This window comes from Citrus sinensis, chromosome 5, assembly GCF_022201045.2.
Source record: "Citrus sinensis cultivar Valencia sweet orange chromosome 5, DVS_A1.0, whole genome shotgun sequence".
Lineage (NCBI taxonomy): Eukaryota > Viridiplantae > Streptophyta > Magnoliopsida > Sapindales > Rutaceae > Citrus > Citrus sinensis.
Genome location: NC_068560.1, coordinates 22,129,780 through 22,151,544, shown reverse-complemented (window position 1 = coordinate 22,151,544; position 21,765 = coordinate 22,129,780). Strand labels below are relative to the sequence as shown.

Sequence of the window (21,765 nt, the reverse complement as noted above, 5' to 3'; positions counted from 1 at the left end):
TGATTCGTTTGTGTAATTAAACATTTAATCAAAAATTAATATTATAGATTAAGCGGGGAGAGTGGAGCATCTCATTAACCTTGATCAAGAATCTCGATGCTGTTAGTGCCAGGAGTAGAATATGATAGTGATAAGTACTTAAGAGAGGGCATCAATTCACCGATGATTTGAAGAAAGCTGGTGTTGAGTGCAATGCGCGCGTCATCCATCTCCAAATGTTCCAAACTCTTGAAATGAGGAAAACCTAGTAGAAACATTAAAAAATAAAATTAATAAAAAAATAAATAAGTTGAACACATAGGACACCATTGAGTGAGTTCATATTCAACCCTTTTCTTTCACCTTGACCACGTACGACACCATTGATTTCACAACCACACATCGACAAATTTTTTAATGAAGGGGATATTGATGCAATGCTTTGCAGAAGGCTTATATGGAGAGAGGAATGGTCCAATGTCAAATATTCCAAGTTGGTGAAATTGTGCAACTCTGTTTAGAATTACAAAGAAGGAGCAAGGAATTTAGCTTCATTAATAATGTGGAAAATTAATTAATTAACAATTTATTTATAAATTTGGCCAAACCTATACCTTTTACTTACCTTGAGTTGTAGTTGTCATTGTTTCCGTAAAATTATTACCCCAAAGGTAAAGAGTGTTGAGGGATGGGAATGATCCCATTGACCGTAACAACTTGCTTCCATCTCTAATTCCAACTCTCGATAGATGCAGGCTTTTCAGCTTCCTCAAACCTCCGTAATCTGTTTAATAATAATAATAATAATAATAATAATAAGGATGGGATTGAAAAAAATCAAAATTTATTATCTAAATTTAGAGCTAAACAAAATAAATGACTAATTCAATTATGACTCATTTCATATTTTATGCTTTAGAAAAAGAGCAACATTGTTTTTCAATTGCTGTAAAGATTAAAGAACCGGAATCAAATCTTTATTACATTCTATTTTTGAAATAATAGTATTACATTTTATTTTTTGAAATAATATAAATTCTTTGTTTCTTTAGTTTTTTATTATGTTTTTGTACCTTTTGGCCTTCCCTAATCAAACGAATTAAATTAATGTAATTGAATAATATTTTAATAGTTTACCTTGAGGAACCTGAAAATTGTCTATTTCATTGCCGCTCATGTCCAACTCCTCTAAGTTGCTCAAGGAATCAAATTCTGCAAACATGCCAAGACGCCAAGACTTAAGACTTAAAAATAGAGTTAATTAATCAATATAAGCAAATAATAAATTTTATCATTTTTAACTAGACAAAATAATAAATTAGTCGTGGGGTATTTGCTTCACAGTTAGAATAATTTTTTTTTTAATCTTAAAGTCAAGACATACAAAAGTACAAGATGAAATTATGAGAAACATTGAAACTTGTATTTATGAATTGCTTAAAACTATTTTTCTAATATTACTCATTAAAAAAAATTGAATTCAAAGCCTTGAATCTTATTTTAGCATGTTAATGAAAGAGTTGGGAGAAGCGATGACATTTTAATTACGTACCTTTAACATTAATACTTCCTTCCAATTTATTCTCAGATAAATCTAATGATGTTAATGATGAAAGATGAGCTAGAGATGATAAAATGCTATTATTGAACAAGTTTCCTCTTAAATCAAGCATCTTCAAGTTGGTTAATCTTGAGAGCGTCTCTAGTGCTGCAAGTAAAATCAAAACAGAGATCACATCAGTTTGATGTAATTTCAAAATTAATCATTTAAAAAAATATGTCAAAATTGTCAACTGAATAAAGATACATATAGTTGCTCAATCCTGATATTCGACTTAAATTAGGAGGGAGAAAGTATTAAATTAAACGAAACACCTTCATTCTCAACACTACCGACTATATTGTTCCAACTTAAATTAACCCACTCAATTTGTTGAAAAAGAGTAAACCAAGAAGCATTCAGATACCACTAGCCCTGTGGTGTTGCTGCACCCAGCCCCATCCCATTGACAATGGTCAGTCGTGACAAAAATTATAAGGAGAATTGAAGAAATTTTTTAAGTCTCGAAAGAGCAAATCTCTCATGCACCAAACATCCCTCACGCTACCCCCTTCTAATATTATTAATACTAACAAAACTAACATTATCACCATTTGGATTTTAAACCACCCATTCTATATATTTTTTTAATTAATAAAATGCACACTCTTTGTCTCTTTGGCTCTGCAACCAACAAGAGGGCTCTATGTGATTTATAACAAACACTTCTAACAATTTGTACACCCAAGCCCCAGCTAGTTTTCAATTGACTTATTTGGTGGTCTTCAGTCTTCTCCTAGTCTTTCATGCCCTTAACTTTCTTCCTTTCTGTCCATATTTCTCATTTTGCTTTAATTTTCCACAATTCTAACTTGGATTGTAATATTTAATTCACCACATATTAACTGAGTGAACGCTTGCCCACCCCATTTCAACAACAACAACAACAATAATAAATAAATAAATAAATTCTTCAAGCAATTGCAGATGCAGAAGGCTTATATGGAGCGAGGAAGAGTCCAATTCAAATATTCCAAGTTGGTGAAATTGCGCAACTCATTTTAGAAGCAAGGAGCAACAACATTAATTAATTAACAGCTTATATATAATCAACACTTTTCTTTTACCTTGACCACTTAGAACACCATTGACTTCACAATTAGTCATCGACAATTTTTTTAACGAAGTGAATGATGCAATGCTTTGCAGAAGGCTTGTATGGAGGGAGGAAAAGTCCAATGCCAGATATTCCAAGTTGGCGAAATTGTGCAACTCTGTTTAGAATTAAAAGGAAGGATCAACAAATTTAGCTTTATCAATAATACGGAAAATTAATTAATTAATTAATAGTTTATTTATAATCAACACTTTTCTTTTACCTTGACCACTTAGGACGCCATTGACTTCGCAATTAGTCATCGTCAATATTTTTAACGAAGTGAATGATGCAATGCTTTGTAAAAGGCTTATATGGAGAGAGGAAGAGTCCAATGCCAAATATTCCAAGTTGGTGAAATTGTGCAACTCTGTTTCGAAGCAACAAATTTAGCTTTATCAACAATACAGAAAATTAATTAATTAATTAACAGCCTATTTATAAATTTGGACACATCTGTACCTGACGTTGTATCGATAAAATTATTAGAAGTCAAGTAAAGAGTGTTGAGGGATGGGAATGATCCCATTGACCGTAACAAATTACTTCCATCTCTAATTCCGACTTCTGATAGATCAAGGCTTTTCAAATTCCTTAAACCTCTATAACCTGTTTTTTAATTGTAATTAGAATAGGATTGAAGATCAAAATTCATTGTTTAAATTTAGAGATGAACTAAATAAATGATTAATTTAATTGGGAGTCAATTCGTATTTTATACTTTGGGAAAGGATTAGTATCGTTTTTCAATCACTGTAAAGATTAAAGTACTGGAATCAAATCTTTATTACATTCTGTTTTTGAAATAACTAGTACGTCCTGTTTTTGAAATAATATAAATTCTCTGTTTCTTTATTTTATTATTATTATTTTTGTACCTTTTGCGTCTTCCCTGATCAAATGAATTAAATTTATGTAATTGAATAATATTTTAATTGTTTACCTTGAGGAACCACAAGATTGTCGATTTCGTTGTTGCTCATGTCCAACGCTTCTAAGTTATTGAAGGAATTGAATTCTACAAACATACCCAGACTTAAGACTTAAAAACAGAATTAATTAATTAATAACTTTAAAGAAATTAAAGCATCATGAGAATTTCGTCCAAACCAAGTGAAATAATTAATTAATTAATTGAGGGAGTACATAAAAGTATGTTTAGTTAGTATCTAATTCCTTCAGACTCATCAAAATAGTTAGTATCTAAGTCTAGCTAGCATATAAAATAAAAAAGTAGGTTTAAACCAAACCAAATAGTGTTTAATTAATGATTGACAGGGTAAATAAAAGTTTGTTTAAATTAGCATGTAATTCCTTCAGACTAATCAAATTAAATATTAAATTATGTCGATGATACACAAGTCTAGCTGGCATATATAAAATGAGAAAGCAAGGCTTAGGCTTACCTCGAACATCAAATGTTCCTTTGAATCCCGTATCACGTAGATATAATTCTCTTAACAAAGAAAAGATAGTCAGAGAAGATAAGATGCTATGATTGAGTTTGTTGCCACTTAAACCGAGATACTTCAACTTCCTCAAACCTACGAAATAATAAAACAAATGGCAAAGAATCCAGCTAATTTGTAAAAGTTTATATTTTTTATGGTATTTGTAGTACCTTTTGAGACCACAAATTTGTCAATCTTGTTCCAGCCAATATCTAGCTCCTCTAAATCTCTCAAAGAATCTAATTCTGTAAAGAGTACAAATTGAGTTGAATGTTTCAAACCTCACAAAAAAATAAGTTGTGGGGGTGTGCGGTTCGCAATTAGAATTTTTTTTTCATCTTAAATACAATACATATGAAAGTACAAGATGAAATTATGAGAAACACTAGAACTTGTATTTATGAATTGCTAAAAACTATTTTTTTAAAATATTAATCATTAAAAAATTGAATTCAAAACCTTGAATCTTATTTTAGCAAGTTAATGAAAGAGCTTGGAGAAGAGATAAAGTTTTAATTATGTACCTTTAACATCAATACTTCCTTCCAATCTATTGTAAGATAATTTTAATGATCGTAATGATGAAAGACGACCTACAAATGATAAGATGCTATTGTCGAACAAGTTTTCACTTAAATCAAGCATCTTCAAATTGTTCAATTTTGATAGCCTCTCTAGACCTGCAAGTAAAATAAAAAAGGATTATAGATACTTGTGTGATTTCAAAATTAATTATTCACTTAAAAAAAATGTCAGAATTGTCAACTGAATCGATATGCATATAGTTGCTCAGTCTTGATATTCCACTTAAATTAGGAGGGAGAAGTAAATTCACCTTCATTCTCAACACAACCGGCTATTTTGTTCCAACTTAAATCAAGTGACTCAAGTTGTTGAAAGGGAGTAAACAAAGAAGCATTCAGATACCACTCTCCCAAATCCCAATTCCTAGTATCAGAAAGGTCTAGTGCTATCACTCGATCTGTGGTGTTGTTGCATTCAACCCTTACCCATTGACAACAATCAGTAGCTCCCTCATCATCTACCCAATCATGAAGATCATTGAAGAAATATTTGAGTCGAAAAAGAGCAAATATCTCATGATCCAAACATCCCTCACTCCACCCACCTTCAAATTTAATTAATAACAGAACAAACATTATCACCATTTTTGATTTTGAACTATCCATTCTAACTATATCTTTAACTATGGAAAACACACTCACTCTTTCTATCTCTGCAACCAACTACAGGGTTCTACGTTATACGCTCTTCATTTATAACACATCTAACAATTTATACACCCAACTAACTTATAGTTGACTTATTTGGTTGTTTTCTCCAAGTCTTTCATGCATTAATTTTCTTCCCATTCTTTCCATATTTGTCATTTTGCTACGTTTTTCCACATCAACGTGTTTTGAGCTAACAATAAAGGATATTTGAGAGAGACTTAGATGAGAAACGAATAAAAATAGAGTCGTCATTTTTTTCCTTTGAAAATCCCACCATTAAAAAAAAGCCCAAAGACTTCCACACATTTATGAAGTCTTTGGGCTCTTTTTTTCTTTTTTTTTTTCCTTATTTACATTTTGGTCCACACAGTCAAAAATTAAATTCCACACGTTTGCCATTTTGTGGAAATTCTATTTCTATGTTTTACTTTAGAAAGCAGGCAGAGTCAATACGGCCAGGTACTCAATTATTGTTGGTTAAGAATGCGTTGTAAAAGCGTTTTTGGAAAAAATAAAAATAATGAGAATTCGTTTCTATGTCTTTATAACAATTTACTACTGTCAAATCCTTATAGTTTCACATCTCTGGTTCAATTATCACCACAAGGCACAAGTACGTCCATTTGTAAACCAATCGATAGAGATCAAATTTCAAGTTCATAAACTTGTATACTTTTATTGTCAACAAAAATCAAATCACTTTAGCAATTTGTTGTTGGAGAAAAATCAGTTTTTTAAATTTTTATAAAAACTTTTAGGATCGATCTCATACAATATATAGAAATACGTAATCTAGAAAATCATACCTTGACAATCTGAGAAGATGAACAATTGAAATTAATCCAGGCTTCCCAGATCATGATCCGTCACCATCACGCCTGTTAGATCACGATCTGTCACCACCACGCTTGTTAGATCACGATATGTCACCAAATAATCTTCTGGGTTATGACTCAAGTTTGATCTGCACTTGACGTGTGGGTGCTTTTATCACTACTAAAAGCAACTAGCAAGAGAAAATATAATATGATTAAACGGACCTTATTCAATATATTTATGCAATTGAAATATCTCAAATATTTTATTAATCAGAAAATAAATTAATAATACTTTTAAAAGAGCACATAATCGCAACAATCTCCCACTAGCTCTTTAAAGCATATCTGGCATATTGCACATGCTCTAGGGGCTCTAAGTGCAGGTTATAAAGGTTTCCCACTAATGGCCATTGTAATAAAATCTACCATAAAGCATCTAATGTCATTTGGGGTACTGTCATATAGTCTTTCTATACTATTCCCTTATAAGATGATGTTTCCTCTCAATATGTTTTTGTTTCTTGTGGTTCCTTAGATTGAGCTACTGCACCACCATAATCACAAAATAGTTTAAGGGGTGCAGTTACAACAGGTACCACCTTAAGATTTTGTAGGAACTTGCAAAGCCATACAACTTCTTTTGCAGCTTCAGATGCAGCCACATATTCAGCTTCAGTTGTGGAGTCTGTGATACAAATTGTTTCACACTCCTCCAATTAATAGCTCCACTTCCTAATGTAAACATATAGCCGAAAGTTGATTTTCTAGAATCCACTGGAATGAGTTCATCACTAGAATACACAAGCATATAAGTTTTAGTTTTTTTAAGATACTTCATTATATGCTTGATTACAGTCTAGTGTTCAGGTCCAGGATTTGATATCTGCTAACCATTCCTACCGCAAAACAGATGTCTAGCCTAGTGCAAAGCATGACATACATGGGACTTCCCACAACTTCTGCATAGGGAACTCGTCTCATTTTCTCCATCTCTTTAGATGTTTTAGGTGATTGGTCCTTAGAGAATACAATTCCATGTCTAAATGGTAATAAACCAGTCTTGGAATTTTCTATGCTAAATCTAACCAATATCTTGTCGATATAGACCACTTGAGCCAAGGCTAAAGTTTTATTCTTCCGGTCTCGTAGTAATTTGATACCAAGAATATAACTTGCCTCTCTCATGTCTTTCTTTCATATCAAATTGTTTTGCTAACCAACTCTTTATTGTAGTCAATATTCCTATATCATTTCCAATTAGAAGAATATCATCTACATAAAGAACTATTTGTAGTGATTATCTAATTGACTGAGGTGACAACAATTTTTTTTTTAATTTTCAATAGCACAATGTGGAATTCAATAATTAAATTCTCCTTTTTAATTTGTTTCCAGTTAAATTATTAATTACTTAAACTCTGTTTTAAGTCTTTAATTTTATGTGTTTATGCAGAATTGGATTCTTGAGCGTGTTGGAAACGACCAACAATGAGATTGACAGTGAACAAAACATTACAACGTGTGGACTCCGGTAGCTGCCCTACAAGTCTACAACTTTACAAATAATAATTGAGTAAGCACCTTTGATTCTCGGGACCCTTCAATGAATTTCTAGCCCCATTGACTCCACCGACTAAAGTTTTGTAAAATTAAAAAATACATAGAATTCCACTAAATGCAAAATGCGTGGAATTTAATTTTCGGTTGTGTGGACCAAAACATAATTTAATGAAAAAAGAAAAAAAATGATAAGATTTCTAAAATGTGTGGAAGGTGATCCATATTTTAATGAAATGACTTGTTAAATTTCAAGGATTTATAATATTTGATCATAAATTATGCGCATGTTAATTTTTCCGCCATTGACTATCATATTCTAGACTTAATGGTACATTTCTTGATGAAGGATACTTAGTCTCTCTTCTCCTCTTATAAAAATTATATTAATTGATTTTTTGTTATAGTTAATAGCCTTTAAGAACGGATAGATTTATTGTTTTCATGACCAAATTATGCCTGCATAAGGTTGCGACTATTAATAAAATTAATATTTAACATTTATGTTAAAAGATATAAGATTTTATGCGTTCATTAATTGTTATTAGCTAAAGGATGAATTATGTTTTCAACCCAATCAGTTGATGAATCTGCAAGAGTTTTTTGTTTTATTGACCATAATTATATTCCGGGTACAATAAATTGTCTTTGGTGCTTGGAAAATATGACTTCTTACTTCAAGTTTGATATGTCTCTCTCCATAAGCTTACTGGAAATATATCCTAGTCTACTCTCATTTATCTAATATCAATTGAAGATCTCACTTTTTCAAACTATCACTTCCAAGTCTCATTGTCACTTGCCCATTCTTGGACCATTCAAAACCAATCAAGTGTTGAAATAATCAAATATATGCAAAATTAGAGTCACGATTTTTCAAATTCCTCTTCCATCAGCTCTCACATGTTAACTTGAGTGGAAAGTTTCCAAGTTGATTGCTAGAAAGCAACGCAAAATCAGACACACTTGATCTGTCCCCTAATTCTCTTTTCTAAGTTGAAAAAGAAAAAAAAAGAAAAAAAAGAAAATATATCTATGTAAAAATAAATAATAAACTGAGTAAGAGTACATTTGTTTTATTAAATCTGGTCGGGGCATTTTTGGTGTAATTTCGTGCTGTGTAAGCCACAACTAAAATCAAACAGCCCCTTAGCGTACTTCTTCCATTTTATCTGCTACTTTTGTGGATCTTATAGGGTGGGCATGTGGACATAATTTAAAAGTTTTAATAGTCTTAAAGAATAAGATATGTTAAAGCTAAAGATGTTGCACCTTCTAATCAAATAAAGCTGCACAATGTCACTAACTTGGAAGAATTGACATTAATGGACTGGTCTCCTCTCCATATTTGAAGCCTTCTTAAAAGTTAATTTTTATTTCAGAAAAAAAAAGTTTAAGTTACATATATTACAATAAGATTTTTTGAGACCAATTCCCTTCTTCAAATAATAATGGAAAAGTATTAATTTAAAAATAAAATGAATATGTATTGATTATATCTTGATTTTCATCAATTATAGTGAGAGTTTCTCCAAATCAATTCCCTTATTCAAATAATACAGAAAAAATAGTAATTCAATAGTAAAATAAACAGGTGTTGATTATATATCCTAAGTTTCATCGATTATGTGATCAAAGTGGCAGTGTTGATTTATTTCTTGTTCAATGTTAATTTTTAGGTTATCTAAATTTCAAGGATTTAAAATCTTTGATCGTGGATTACATGCTTGTTAATTTTTCTACCATTAATTGTCATATTCTAGATTTAATGGTACCTTTCTTGATCAAGCATAATTACTCTCTCTTCTCCTCTTATAAATTCCTCTTCCATTAGCATCACTAGGAGTTTGTTTATCTTGATCTCTAAGATGCTAACTTGAGTGAAGAGTTTCCAAATTGATTGTTACAAAACAACAAAAAAACTAGACACACTTGATCTGTCTAATAATTCCCTTTCGGTAAAATTAATTAATTTTAGGGGAATATTCGGCCAACCTCTGTAATTTCAGAGTGATCATTAATTAATTAAACGATACAAATATCTAAAGTGATTAGGTGTTTGCTGACAATACAAGTTCATGGCTTGAAATTTGATCTCTATCGATTGGTTTACAAATGGACGTACTTGTGCCTTTGTGGCGATAATTGAATCAAAGATGTGAAGTTGTAAAGATTTCGCAGTAGTAAATTGTTATAAAGACACAAGACAAGTTCCGATGATTATTATTTTTTCCAAAAACTTTTTTACAACAAATTCATCTCGCCAAAAATTCTATTTTGCTAACTAACAATAATTGAGCACTTGGCCGCATTGACTCCACGTCTCCACCTACTTTCTAAGTAAAAACATGGAAATGTAATCTCCACAAAATGCCAAAGGTGTGGAATTTAATTTTTGGCCTTGTGGATCAAAATGCAAATGAAAGAAAAAGAGGGAAAAAAACAAGGCCCAAAGACTCCTAAAAGATGTCAAAGTCTTTGGGCTTTTTTTATAATGGTGGATTTTTTGAAAGGAAAAAATAACAACACTTCTATGGTTTGTTTTGATAATTATATTTACATATACTCGCTAATTTTCAAAATGGACACATAAATCTTTTTTTTTTACAAATATATATTATTCATATTTTTTTATTATTTTTATTATCATATTTTTATTTATTATAAATGCTTAGAGTAAATTTTTAGGTTGAAATATAATAAACGGGTATAATCGTTCTCGTATTAAACACCCATACTTTTAGTTTCTATCCATTTGTCATCTCAATCTCTCTCAATTATTATTTATTGCTAGCTCAAAACGCGTTGCTGTTGCAAATTATAGCAAAATGACAAAGATGAAAAAAAAAGGGAAGAAAATTAATGCATGAAGGACTTGGAGAAACAACTAAAAAAGTCAACTATAAGCTAGTTGGGTGTATAAATAGTTACATGCGTTATAAGCAAATGGCGTATAGCCCTCTGGTTGGTTACAAAGATAGAAAGAGTGTGTGTGTTTTTTAAATCTTAAAGATATAGTTAGAATGGGTGGTTCAAAATAAAAAAATGGTGATAATGTTTGTTTTGTTATTAATAATATTTGAAGGTGGGTGAAGTGAGGGATGTTTGGATCATGAGAGATTTGCTCTTTTGCGACTCAAACATTTCCTCAATGATCCTTATAATTTTCTTTACGACTGGGGAGATGGTGAGGGAGCTACTGATTGTTGTCAGTGGGAAAGGGTTGAGTGCAGCAACACCATGAGCCGAGTGATAGCGCTAGACCTTTCTGACACGTATGGGGGAGAGTACTGGTATCTGAATGCTTCTTTGTTTACTCCCTTCCAACAACTTGAGTCACTTGATTTAACTGACAACAAAATAGCCAGTTGTGTTGAGAATGAAGGTGCTTCGTTTAATTTAATTAATTTACTTTCTCCCCCCTAATTTAAGTTGAATATCAAGACCGAGCAATTATATGCATATTCATTTAGTCGACAATTTTGACTTTTTTTTAAATGATTAATTTTGAAATTACACCAGTATCTATGATCTTTTTTTTATTTTACTTGCAGGTATAGAGAGGCTATCAAGATTGAACAACTTGAAGATGCTTAATTTAAGTGGAAACTCATTCAATAATAGCATTTTATCATCTCTAACTCATCTTTCACCATTAAGATCATTAAATTTATTTTGGAATAGATTGGAAGGAAGTATTGACGTTAAAGGTACATAATTAAAACTTCAAGTTCTTTCATTAACTTGCTAAAATAAGATTCAAGGCTTTGAATTCAATTTTTTTATGATTAATATTAAAAAAAACAGTTTTAAGCAATTTATAAATACAAGTTTTTATGTTTCTCGTAATTTCATCTTGTACTTTCATGTCTTGAATTTAAGATTAAAAAAAAACTCCAATAGTGAACCAAACACCTCCACAACTTATTATTATTATTATTATTATTATTATTATTTGGTGAGGTTTGAAACATTCAACTCAATTTGTACTTATTACAGAATTAGATTCTTTGAGAGATTTAGAGGAGCTAGACATTGGCGGGAACAAGATTGATAAATTTGTGGTCTCAAAAGGTACTACAAATACCATAAAAAATGCTAACTTATACAAATTAGCTGGATTCTTTGCCATTTGGTTTATTATTTTACAGGTTTGAGTAAATTGAAGTCTCTTAGTTTAAGTGGTACGAGATTCAAAGGAACATTCAATGTTCGAGGTAAGTCTAAGCCCTGCTTTCTCATTTTATATATGCCAGCTAGACTTCTGTATTATCGACATAATTTAATATTTAATTTGATTAGCCTGAAGGAATTACATACAAAGTAAGCATACTTTTTCAATCAATTAATTAAATACTATTTGGTTTGGTTTAGACGAAATTCTAATGACGTTTTAATTTCTTTAAATTTATTAATTAATTTACTCTGTTTTAAGTCTTAAGTCTGTTTATGTTTGCAGAATTCAATTCCTTCAACAACTTAGAATTGTTGGACATGAGCTTCAATGAAATCAACAATCTTGTGGTTCCTCAAGGTAAACATTTAAAATATTATTCAATTACATAAATTTTATTCATTTGATTAGGGAAGGCCCAAAAGGTACAAAAAAATAAAAATAAAAATAAAGAAACATAGAATTTATATTATTTCAAAAATAGGACGTAATATTATTATTTCAAAAACAAAATGTAATAAAGATTTCATTTTAATTTTTTAATCTTTGCAGCGATTGAAAAATGATACTGATCTTTGCCCAAAGCATAAAATACAAATTGACTCCTAATTAAATTAATCAGTTATTTCGTTTAGCTCTAAATTTAGACAATGAATTTTGATTTTCTTAAATCCTATCCTAATTATTGTTATTAAATAGGTTACAGCGGTTTGAGGAAGTTGAAAAGCCTTGATCTATCGAGAGTTGGAGTTAGAGATGGAAGCAAGTTGTTACAGTCAATGGGATCATTCCCATCCCTCAACAATCTTTACCTTTCGTCTAATAATTTTACGGAAACAGTGACAATTACTACTCAAGGTAAGTAAAAGGTACAAATGTGGCCAAATTTATAAATAAGCAGCTAATTAATTAATTAATTATCCATATTATTAATAAACGGTACATATGTGGCCAAATTTATAAATAAACTGTTAAATAATTAATTATTTTTCCGTATTGTTAATAAAGCTAAAATTATTGCTTCGAAACAGAGTTGCACAATTTCACCAACTTGGAATATTTGAAATTGAACGATTCCCCTCTCCATATAAGCCTTCTGTAAAGCATTGCATCAATATTCCCTTCGTTAAAAAATCTGTCGGTGATTGGTTGTGAAGTCAATGGTGTCGTACGTGGTCAAGGTAAAAGAAAAGTGTTGATTGTGAACTCAATGTCGTCTTACGTGTTCAACATTTTTATTTATTTATTTTATTGTTTCTGCTAGGCTTTCCTCATTTCAAGAGTTTGGAACATTTGGACATGGAATTCATGCGCAGTGCACTCAACACCAGCTTTCTTCAAAGCATCGGTGAATCGATGTCTTCTCTCAAGTACTTATCACTGTCAGGTTCTACTATTGGCATTAACAGCAGCATGATTCTTGATCAAGGTTAATCAGATGCTCCCACCCTCCCCTCTTGATCTATAATTTTAATTTTCAATTAAAAATATAATTACACAAACCAATCACTTATAAAAGAATGTTATGCATTTGTTAATTGTTTTATTGTACCAATGGTTGAATTAATAAATTTTCAGGCCTCTGTTCGTTGGTGCATCTACAAGAGTTGTACATTGCAAGCAATGATTTAAGAGGTAGCTTGCCTTGGTGCTTGGCAAATATGACATCCCTCCGAATATTAGATGTTTCTTACAATCAACTTACTGGAAGCATCTCCTTATCTCCCTGTTGATTTATTTTTATAATCAATTACTACCAATGCCAATGTGCAAGTATACACAATAAGTAATAAAGTGATGAATATTCAAGATCGTCTTCACAGGGATTGATGTTACTCAAAATGCTAAAGCAATCACAATAGTGCAAATTAACTAAAACCGAAACAAACAATTGTCAAATAATTCTATCGTAGTTAATAATTGCGAGAGATAGAAATAAAACAATACTGTAATGAAATAAACTAAGTTAACTGTGTCTAAGATTCAATTGAGAATATAGTAGTTGAATGATCAAACTCTCCTAATGGGGTGATTGTTGTTTACCAAATTAGCACCAGTTGTTACAATAAGTGCTGCAGCACTGGGCAGAATAAATCTGCATCCTCAGCTATCGCATGTTGGAAATCTCATACCTTTAAATCTACTAACAATGACCAGTTGCTCATATATTTATGGTACGTCATTATATCCTTTAATCTCTCTACCCTACAAGGTGAACACCTATGTCTAGAGTGTCACAAATCTTAACTTCAAGTACTGCCCTTATGGGATTCAAGATAACCTAATCCAGGAAACTCGACTTAAGAACAAGTAATACTCTAATAATGTCCGCTAAGACATGCCCTTTTGCTGCTCTATCTTAACTGAAACTATTAAATGGGTGGTCAACCTAAATAACAGTTATACTCATAAAAACTACTAGAGTAAAATGCTACAGCATTAACATAACAACATATAAGAATAGTCAAGAACCCATTGGATTATTTGTCACTCAACTACAAGTAAATTTAGTTCATAATCTAGATGACAAAAATAATCATAAATATATTGATCTCGGAATACATCAAAACAATTAAAAGAAGAAGATAAATATAAGTTGAGCACGGTGAAAATCAAAGCCAAGTAATTCTGCACGATTCTCCAATGTTACCAAAACAACACTCTTCAATTCTGATCTTCTCCTTCTTCGTTCCTTTGTGATTATTCTAATGATAATTTCCTTGCCGCCTTTCTTTGTGGTATTGCCTCCATTTTATATTGCAAATTAGGGTAAACACAAGCCCATGAGCGTGCGTGCGTTAAATTAGGAAACATGTGCTGACCTGAGCCTAAGTTTTCTCCGACATTTACTTCCAGATTGCTATAGCACGGGTTGCTCTAACATCCACAACAGCACTGCATTACTCCCGATTGTGCTTTTCTTCTTTTATGACCGTCTTCTTTCCTCCTCTTGCTCATCTAATGCCTCGACATCCCCTCATGAATTAAGACTTTCCAAGAACCTACAATTATGCATATGTTTTTAGTACAAATTACTATAATTCAAGCAAAACTTATTAATACTCAACTAAAATGAATGTTTAAGCAAAATGTAATAAAAACACCTTATTTGTTCTCTAAATGATCCTGATTCAAGTCTAGAATTGATGTAATAACTCTCATTTCTTAGAGTTATCACACCCCCAAACTTAAACCATTACTTGCCTTCAAGTAATGACACATACTAACATTTTCCGCAAACAAACATGCACACAACTTTAGCTCTTTTATCAAATTTGCAAGGATTCTTCCACCTTCAGATCACAATCCCAATCATACAAAATGCCATAGTAAATCAGTTCTAGACTTAAGCTTCTTTCTGTCCATTGTGTGTGTGTGCTTCCTTTGATTGAATTCCAGATATGCTGTAACATCACCAAAGGACTGCATAAATTTTAGCAGTGATATACTTCATTCATAAACGGGGTAGCATAAATTTCACATATTCAAACTGTGATTGTTTTACATTGATAAACTGGGGAGTAATCAACCTCCTTACTGTAACATTTATCTTTCATGTGAATGTCAATCACTTGTAATGATGACACCCAATTACTTAAACCATGCCCAGATCAGAGTTGCTGCAGCAATATTTGCGGTATAATCTCATCTAAAGGTATCTTTTACTCAAGGCTGAACATGGGGTTCATGAACAGACCTGACTACTCAATGCCTTAGACATAGGACTTTTTTTTTTATTTGCTACAGCATTGCTCATAACTCTTGCTACCTTTTACACAATTCTGCATATGGGGTACATACTCAGATTTGGTTACTCAGCAACTTGAGCCATTGGAGTAGAGTTTTATCTCATAAATATCACAGTCAATCAACTTGCTTCTCCCTTCAAACTTAAGATATTTTCTATTCTTTTGGCTTTGCTCTAACAGTCTCATACAATTCAACCAAAGTCTAAGTGTTGGGACATAATTTCACTTCTATCTATAACTATCTCTACTTGGCATTCTCATAAATACTGAATAACACTCAAGTTATCTTTATTAGGTTTTCAAATCCATACACAAATAACAGATAACAGAGCTTCACACAACACAAACATAAACACATACATAAACACATGCATTCGGACACAATCCCCCCAAACTTGAGAGATGCTGTGTCCTCACAAGCATACATAACAAAGGCATACAAATTGACAAACATAATTTTTTTTTTTAAAATATGAACTAGTAAGGATAGAGTACTCCCCTGTGGTGGGGACTGGAGTGCATGACGGGATGCTATCAGCACTTCTTGGATGCACTACGCAGCTCATCCTTTGGTGAAGCTTTTGGGGAAGTAGCTGGCAATGTCTTTGTCTTTTTCGCTGCGCGGCTGGTGAGAGGAGTTGTGGCTGGGGTTGCTGTAGAAGTACCTGTAGACGTACTGCCTTTTTGTTTGCTGGATTGTCTTGGACTTGTGCGAATAGGCTGGCTAGGAGTTTGCTGTGGAGGTTTTTGAGTTAATGCATCAGCTGCCTGGCCCTCAGTTGTGATGGCAGCAATAACCGCAAGTAGTTGCTTAGCTTGCTTAGGTGTAGGCATAGCTCTGGCTGCTGCAGCAGCCAGCTTAGCATCGACTTGCTCCATCTCATCTTCAGAGGCTGGAGTTGTTGCCATTTTTGCTTTACCCTTGTCCTTTCTCTTGCCTGCAAGGACTGGAATAGACGGCTCCTCTTCAAGGTCTTCCTCCTCATTTTCTTGAATAACGTGCTTTTTTTTTTTTCTGGTTTTGGGCTGGGTTAGGATGGTTGGTTCCTCACGGTCTTTCTCCGAGTTGTCTTCTTCCTCTGTAGGTGAGCTATCAATCTCAGACTTGTCACCTTCTTCCTCAGGCTAATCAGATGGTTCAGCATCTTCTGATTCTTCCTCTGCTTGAGGTTCGGCTGTAGCATCTTCTGCTGGTTCCTCTGTGGCAGTGGCTTCTGCACTAGCCTCTGTTGATGCATTTGTGGTGTTGGTGTCAAAATTGTACTGCTGGAGCAGTGCATCAAGGAAGTTCCGGTGAGTGCGTTTCATGTACAGAGAAAATTGGTGTAGTTGGTTGTCCAGGTGCTGGAGATAGCTCCAAAATCGATCGTTTTCCCACTGCTGTGGTTCCGTACATTGAGTTATACTTGTGCTGAGTGCCTGGATGGTCTTTTCTAAGCCAATAGCTCATCTTGCTCCTGTCTCAGCAGCTGGTTCAGTGGTTGTTCCAGCACTCTCACCAGCAACTCTCTCAATGGTTCATGCCGTAAAGGCACCATCATTCTTGACATGGTCATCTCTGGCGTCAAGATGAACACCTGAAACTACACAAATGCTAGTAACGAGTGATGGAAATAGCAAAGCAGCAGTTCGGTGAGTCTTGACTGCACAATCTCGGATTTCTTTTGCGATGATGCTACCCACATCTATGGGAAGCCCGCGAACTATGACATATAACAAGACCAACCTTTCTTGCAAAACTGTAGTAGTGTGAGTGGTGGGCATAAGCCTAGATTTCAGAAATTTCACCCACATCTTAGCAATAGGTTTCAAATCTATCCTATTAACTACACGCCCTTCCTTGTTAGCCCATGATGCTCTTTCGATTGTAAGAGTTGTAAAAATGGTGTTCCACTTTTTCGGGGTTAACTTATCACGCAACTTAGCATACTCACAAGTAATTTCAGCAGGTAAGTTATAAAAAGCATTGATAACACGAGAGTCTAATGGGACAAGTGTATTTCTTATCCAAATGTTGTGCTGATCAGGGCTTACCAAATTGGCGTAAAATTCTTTTACTACAGGCAGCACAGGATCCCGAGGGTGTTTGTAAAACTCTAGCCATCCTCGCTTTGCTGCAGCATTATGAATTGTTTGCACAATTCCCGTGAGTTGGTCTGGAAATTGAAACCTTTTTTCTTCCAGAATCCTACGCGGCTCTATGAATTCTTCATATTTTTTTTCGGCGTGGTAACTTTAGAATCGTGACGGATCTTTGAGGCGGCTTGCTGTTTTCTTATATCTCGGCATTGCTGTAGCAGTAACAAATTTAGTCTACTGTTCCTGAGAGTAAAAAGAGAAGAAGAGGCTAAGAATTAGGAGAGTTGGATTTGCGAAGGAGATGGGGAATAGTGGTGTAGAGCACTAAGTACAATGACTTTTTTATAGTGGACTTTTAATTGGAGATAAATACGGTAACTAAAGATAAATGAGGGAAGAAAATATTTTTTAATTTAAAGCGCGTATCCCAAAAACATCGGCTAGGTAATTTAAGGCATTAATTTCGGAGATTTATTTGCAATTTCTATCCACATCGAAGCCTCCATCTGTCATGATTTATCTCCAACGGTAAGTGAGAGGCTTCATCTTTCAATTTATTGTAACGGTAAAATTGGTTGCTGCAGCACCCATTCGCTTACTCTAGCAACGGTACATACTCCACACTAAAGCCTCTGACACGTGGCTCACCTCTATACTCTGCCACCATACAACCTCACTTGTCAGTATGGAATTCAATTGTTACACATACTTCCCACAAATTCAAATTAATTCTAACATTTAAAAATAAATAGATTAAATGATAGCAAAATTAAAGAATGCAATAATTTGAAAAGATAAAATTAAATAGCTAGAATGAAAGAACAAAATTAAATAAAATGGTAAGGAGGGAGAGCTGTCAACTAAACCAAAGGAGATCAAAATTGGTTTGAAGTGGTTGTCTCCCCAATGGGCTGCTTCCCATGGAGCGCTTGATTTAAGGTCCTTCAGCCTGACCTTCCTTCATTGTTCAATAGCTGGGTTCTTTAAGGAGTAACATCTCCTTTGAACATTCTACTGCTGGATGTATGTAATGCTTAACCCTGTGTCCATTAACTTTGAATTCGTGGCCTGTTTGTTCATCTAGAAGATCAACAACTCCATGAGAATAAGATTTTAACAACTTAAACGGGCTAGACCATCGTAACTTGAGCTTTCCCAAAAATAATCTTAGTCTTGTATTGTGGAGCAATACTAATTGACTAGGGTTGAATTTCCTGTGCTGAATATGCTTGTCGTGCCAGTGTTTTGTCCTCTCTTTATAGATTCTTGCATTTTCATATGAAAATAGTTGTAATTCATCAAGCTCACAAAGTTGAAGTTTCCTTTGCTCTGTTGCAGCATGCATATCCCAATTTAATTTCTTCAGTGCCCAATGTGCTTTATGCTCTAGCTCTAGTGGCAAATGACAAGCTTTGCCATAAACAATTCGGTAGTGAGACATTCCGAGTGGAGTTTTGTATGCTGTTCTGTAGGCCCATAGAGAGTCATGCAAGTGTAAAGACCAATCCTTCCTTATTGGATTCACCACTTTTTCTAAGATCTTTTTAATTTCTCTGTTGGACACTTCAGCCTGACTCCATATTTCATCATTGCTGCAGCAAAGATTTTGTTGTAAAAATGTGTGCCCTCATCACTAATAATTGCTCTAGGAGTGCCAAACCTAGAGAAAACATTTTTCTGAAGAAAAGCCACAACTGTTTTAGCATCATTGGTAGGTAATGCTGCAGCTTCTACCCACTTGGAGACATAATCCACAGCAACAAGGATATATAAGTTCCCAAAAGATGGCGGGAAGGGTCCCATAAAATCTATTCTCCAGACATAAAAAACTTCCACTTCCAGGATGTTGGTCAGTGGCATTTCATGTCTTCTACTTATGTTCCCTGTCCTTCGACACCTGTCACAACATTTAACAAATTCATAAGTATCTTTAAAAATAGTGGGCCAATAATAACCTAATTGCAGAACTTTGACAGCTGTTCTGTGACCACCAAAATGTCCTCCATATGCTGCAGCATGACATGACTCCAGTATATGGGGTATCTCTTCTGCTGCAACACATCTTCTTATTACTTGATCTGAGCATAGCTTATATAAATGTGGGTCATCCCACTGATAACTTCTAACATCATGAAGAAATTTCTTTTTCTCTTAAAACTTTAGCTCAGGTGGTAGCAACCCACTTACTAAATAGTTAGCAAAATCTGCATACTATGGAGATTCTGACTGCTGCAGCATCTGTGCTTATTGTACTACCAACAGCTGTTCATCAGGAAAAGTTTCAGTGATGTCGTTCCTGGTCAATGTGCTTGTGTCTGCATCCAGCCGTGACAGGTGGTCTGCTACTTGATTCTCAGTCCCCTTTCTATCTTTAATTTCCAGATCAAATTCTTAAAGCAATAAAATCCATCTAATTAATCTTGGCTTGGCATCCTTCTTTGAAATTAAGTATTTGATTGCTGCATGGTCTGTATATACAGTCACTCTAGTGCCTACTAAGTAGGCTCTGAATTTGTCAAAAGCAAATACTACTACTAGCAACTCTTTCTCTGTAGTGGTGTAATTGATTTGAGTTTGAGTGAGAGTTTTGCTTGCATAGTAGATGAAGTGAAAAACTTTATCCTTTCTTTGCCCTAATACTGCCCCCACAGAGTGATCACTAGTATCACACATCAATTCAAATGGTAAAGTCCAGTCTGGAGATATAACTACTGGAGCAGTGATCAAAGCTTTCTTTAATTCTCCAAATGCTTGAAGGCAATCTTTGTCAAAGTGAAACGGTTTGTCATGCTCCAGCAATGAACACAGTGGTTTAGCTACTTTGGAAAAATGCTTAATGAATCTTCTGTAGAATCCAGCACGGTCCAAAAAACTCCTAATTCCCTTTACTGAAGTTGGAGGTGGCAGTTTATCTATTACCTCTATCTTAGCTTTGTCTACCTCAATACCATCCTTGGATATCTTGTGACCCAACACTATTCCTTCTTGCACCATGAAATGACACTTTTCCGAATTGAGTACTAAGTTGGTCATCTCACATCTTTTAAGAACTTCTTCCAAGTTGTGTAAACAATCATTGTATGTTTCTCCAAAAACTGAGAAGTCATCCATGAAAACTTCCAAAGTCTGCTCTACCATATCAGAAAATATAGACATCATGCATCTCTGAAAAGTTGCTAGAGCATTGCATAGCCCAAATGACATTCTTCTGAAGGCAAATGTTCCATAGGGACAAGTAAATGTAGTATTCTCTTGATCTTCTGGAGCTATAGCAATCTGGTTGTAACTTGAGTACCCATCTAAGAAACAATAGTATTGTTTTCCAGCAAGTCTGTCCAACATCTGATTTATGAATGAAAGTGGGAAATGGTCTTTCCTTGTGGCTTTGTTGAGTTTCCTGTAATCCATACACACTCTCCATCTAGTCACTGTCCTTGTAGGAATAAGTTCATTCTTTTCATTAGCCATTACTGTTATCCCTCCTTTCTTTGGAACACATTGAACTGGGCTTACCCATGAACTGTCCGATATTGGGTATATGATTCCAGCATCCAACCATTTGATGATTTCCTTCTTCACCACTTCTTTCATAATAGGATTCATCCTTCTCTAGTGCTCCACCGAATTGTTGGAACAATCTTCTAACAGGATTTTATGCATGCATATTGATGGACTTATCCCCTTTATATCTGCCATGGTCCATCCAATTGCTCTTCTGTATTTTCCCAGTAAATCTACTAGACTCTGTTCTTGACCTGCATCCACAGTAGAAGAAATGATTACAGGGAGTGTGTTGTTTTGACCAAGATATGCATACTTCAAATGTGAAGGTAACATTTTTAATTCAAAACTAGGAGGTGATTCAATAGATGGTAAAGTTGTTTTTACTTCCCTGTCTGAAACATTCAGGTGTTCAATAAACATGTTGTGCCTATTAGATTGCTGTTTGTCCATCTAATATGTTTGGATTGCTGCAACATCTTCAAAGGTGGTGACTTTGTCAAGTGCATTATTGTAGCATCTGTCC

At 33.8% G+C, this 21,765-nt stretch overlaps 3 protein-coding genes across 23 annotated transcripts in view; 2 read left to right on the top strand and 1 right to left on the bottom strand.

Annotated features, from left to right (window-relative positions):
* Positions 1-5,382, bottom strand: part of LOC102613321 (receptor-like protein 15) — a 74,911-nt gene extending 69,529 nt beyond the window's left edge. For 14 of the 20 annotated variants that reach the window (XM_052442202.1, XM_052442201.1, XM_052442191.1 and 11 more), the window contains exons 1-9: positions 4,962-5,382; positions 4,651-4,806; positions 4,297-4,371; positions 4,082-4,219; positions 3,619-3,693; positions 3,138-3,284; positions 2,899-3,045; positions 2,647-2,793; positions 1,532-1,687 (exon numbers count right to left, since the gene is read on the bottom strand). In XM_052442202.1, the coding sequence (XP_052298162.1) occupies positions 1,532-1,687; positions 2,647-2,793; positions 2,899-3,045; positions 3,138-3,284; positions 3,619-3,693; positions 4,082-4,219; positions 4,297-4,371; positions 4,651-4,806; positions 4,962-5,316 (1,396 nt within the window). In that variant the 5' untranslated portion in view covers positions 5,317-5,382. Of the gene's footprint in view, positions 1-79; positions 245-342; positions 493-604; positions 764-1,116; positions 1,192-1,531; positions 1,688-2,646; positions 2,794-2,898; positions 3,046-3,137; positions 3,285-3,618; positions 3,694-4,081; positions 4,220-4,296; positions 4,372-4,650; positions 4,807-4,961 lie in introns of those variants that run through there. The other 6 variants (XM_052442207.1, XM_052442209.1, XM_052442206.1 and 3 more) reach the window with 6 other exon arrangements.
* Positions 1-21,765, top strand: part of LOC102628997 (SH3 domain-containing protein 1-like) — a 164,098-nt gene that overhangs the window by 34,741 nt on the left and 107,592 nt on the right. The window lies entirely within an intron of this gene.
* Positions 10,695-13,720, top strand: LOC102613611 (receptor-like protein 56). 2 transcript variants are annotated; one of them, XM_052442262.1, is made up of 8 exons: positions 10,695-11,121; positions 11,291-11,446; positions 11,742-11,810; positions 11,888-11,953; positions 12,196-12,270; positions 12,610-12,768; positions 13,175-13,339; positions 13,489-13,720. In XM_052442262.1, exons 1-8 carry the CDS (start codon positions 10,977-10,979, stop codon positions 13,641-13,643), a joined length of 990 nt encoding a protein of 329 aa, XP_052298222.1. In that variant the 5' UTR covers positions 10,695-10,976; the 3' UTR covers positions 13,644-13,720. The 2 variants fall into 2 exon arrangements, 1 of the variants encoding a protein (XP_052298222.1); XR_008055036.1 differs by lacking the exon at positions 13,489-13,720 and adding an exon at positions 12,942-13,091 and having other exon boundaries at positions 10,700-11,121; positions 11,736-11,810; positions 13,175-13,320.

Bases quoted from the DNA above. Each gene is read 5' to 3' on its own strand.
- LOC102613611 (XM_052442262.1), top strand. From the start codon at position 10,977: ATGAGCCGAGTGATAGCGCTAGACCTTTCTGACACGTATGGGGGAGAG. The intron at 12,271-12,609 runs GTAAACATTTAA...GTTATTAAATAG, and splicing joins CAATCTTGTGGTTCCTCAAG to GTTACAGCGGTTTGAGGAAG. The intron at 13,340-13,488 runs GTTAATCAGATG...ATAAATTTTCAG, and splicing joins CAGCATGATTCTTGATCAAG to GCCTCTGTTCGTTGGTGCAT.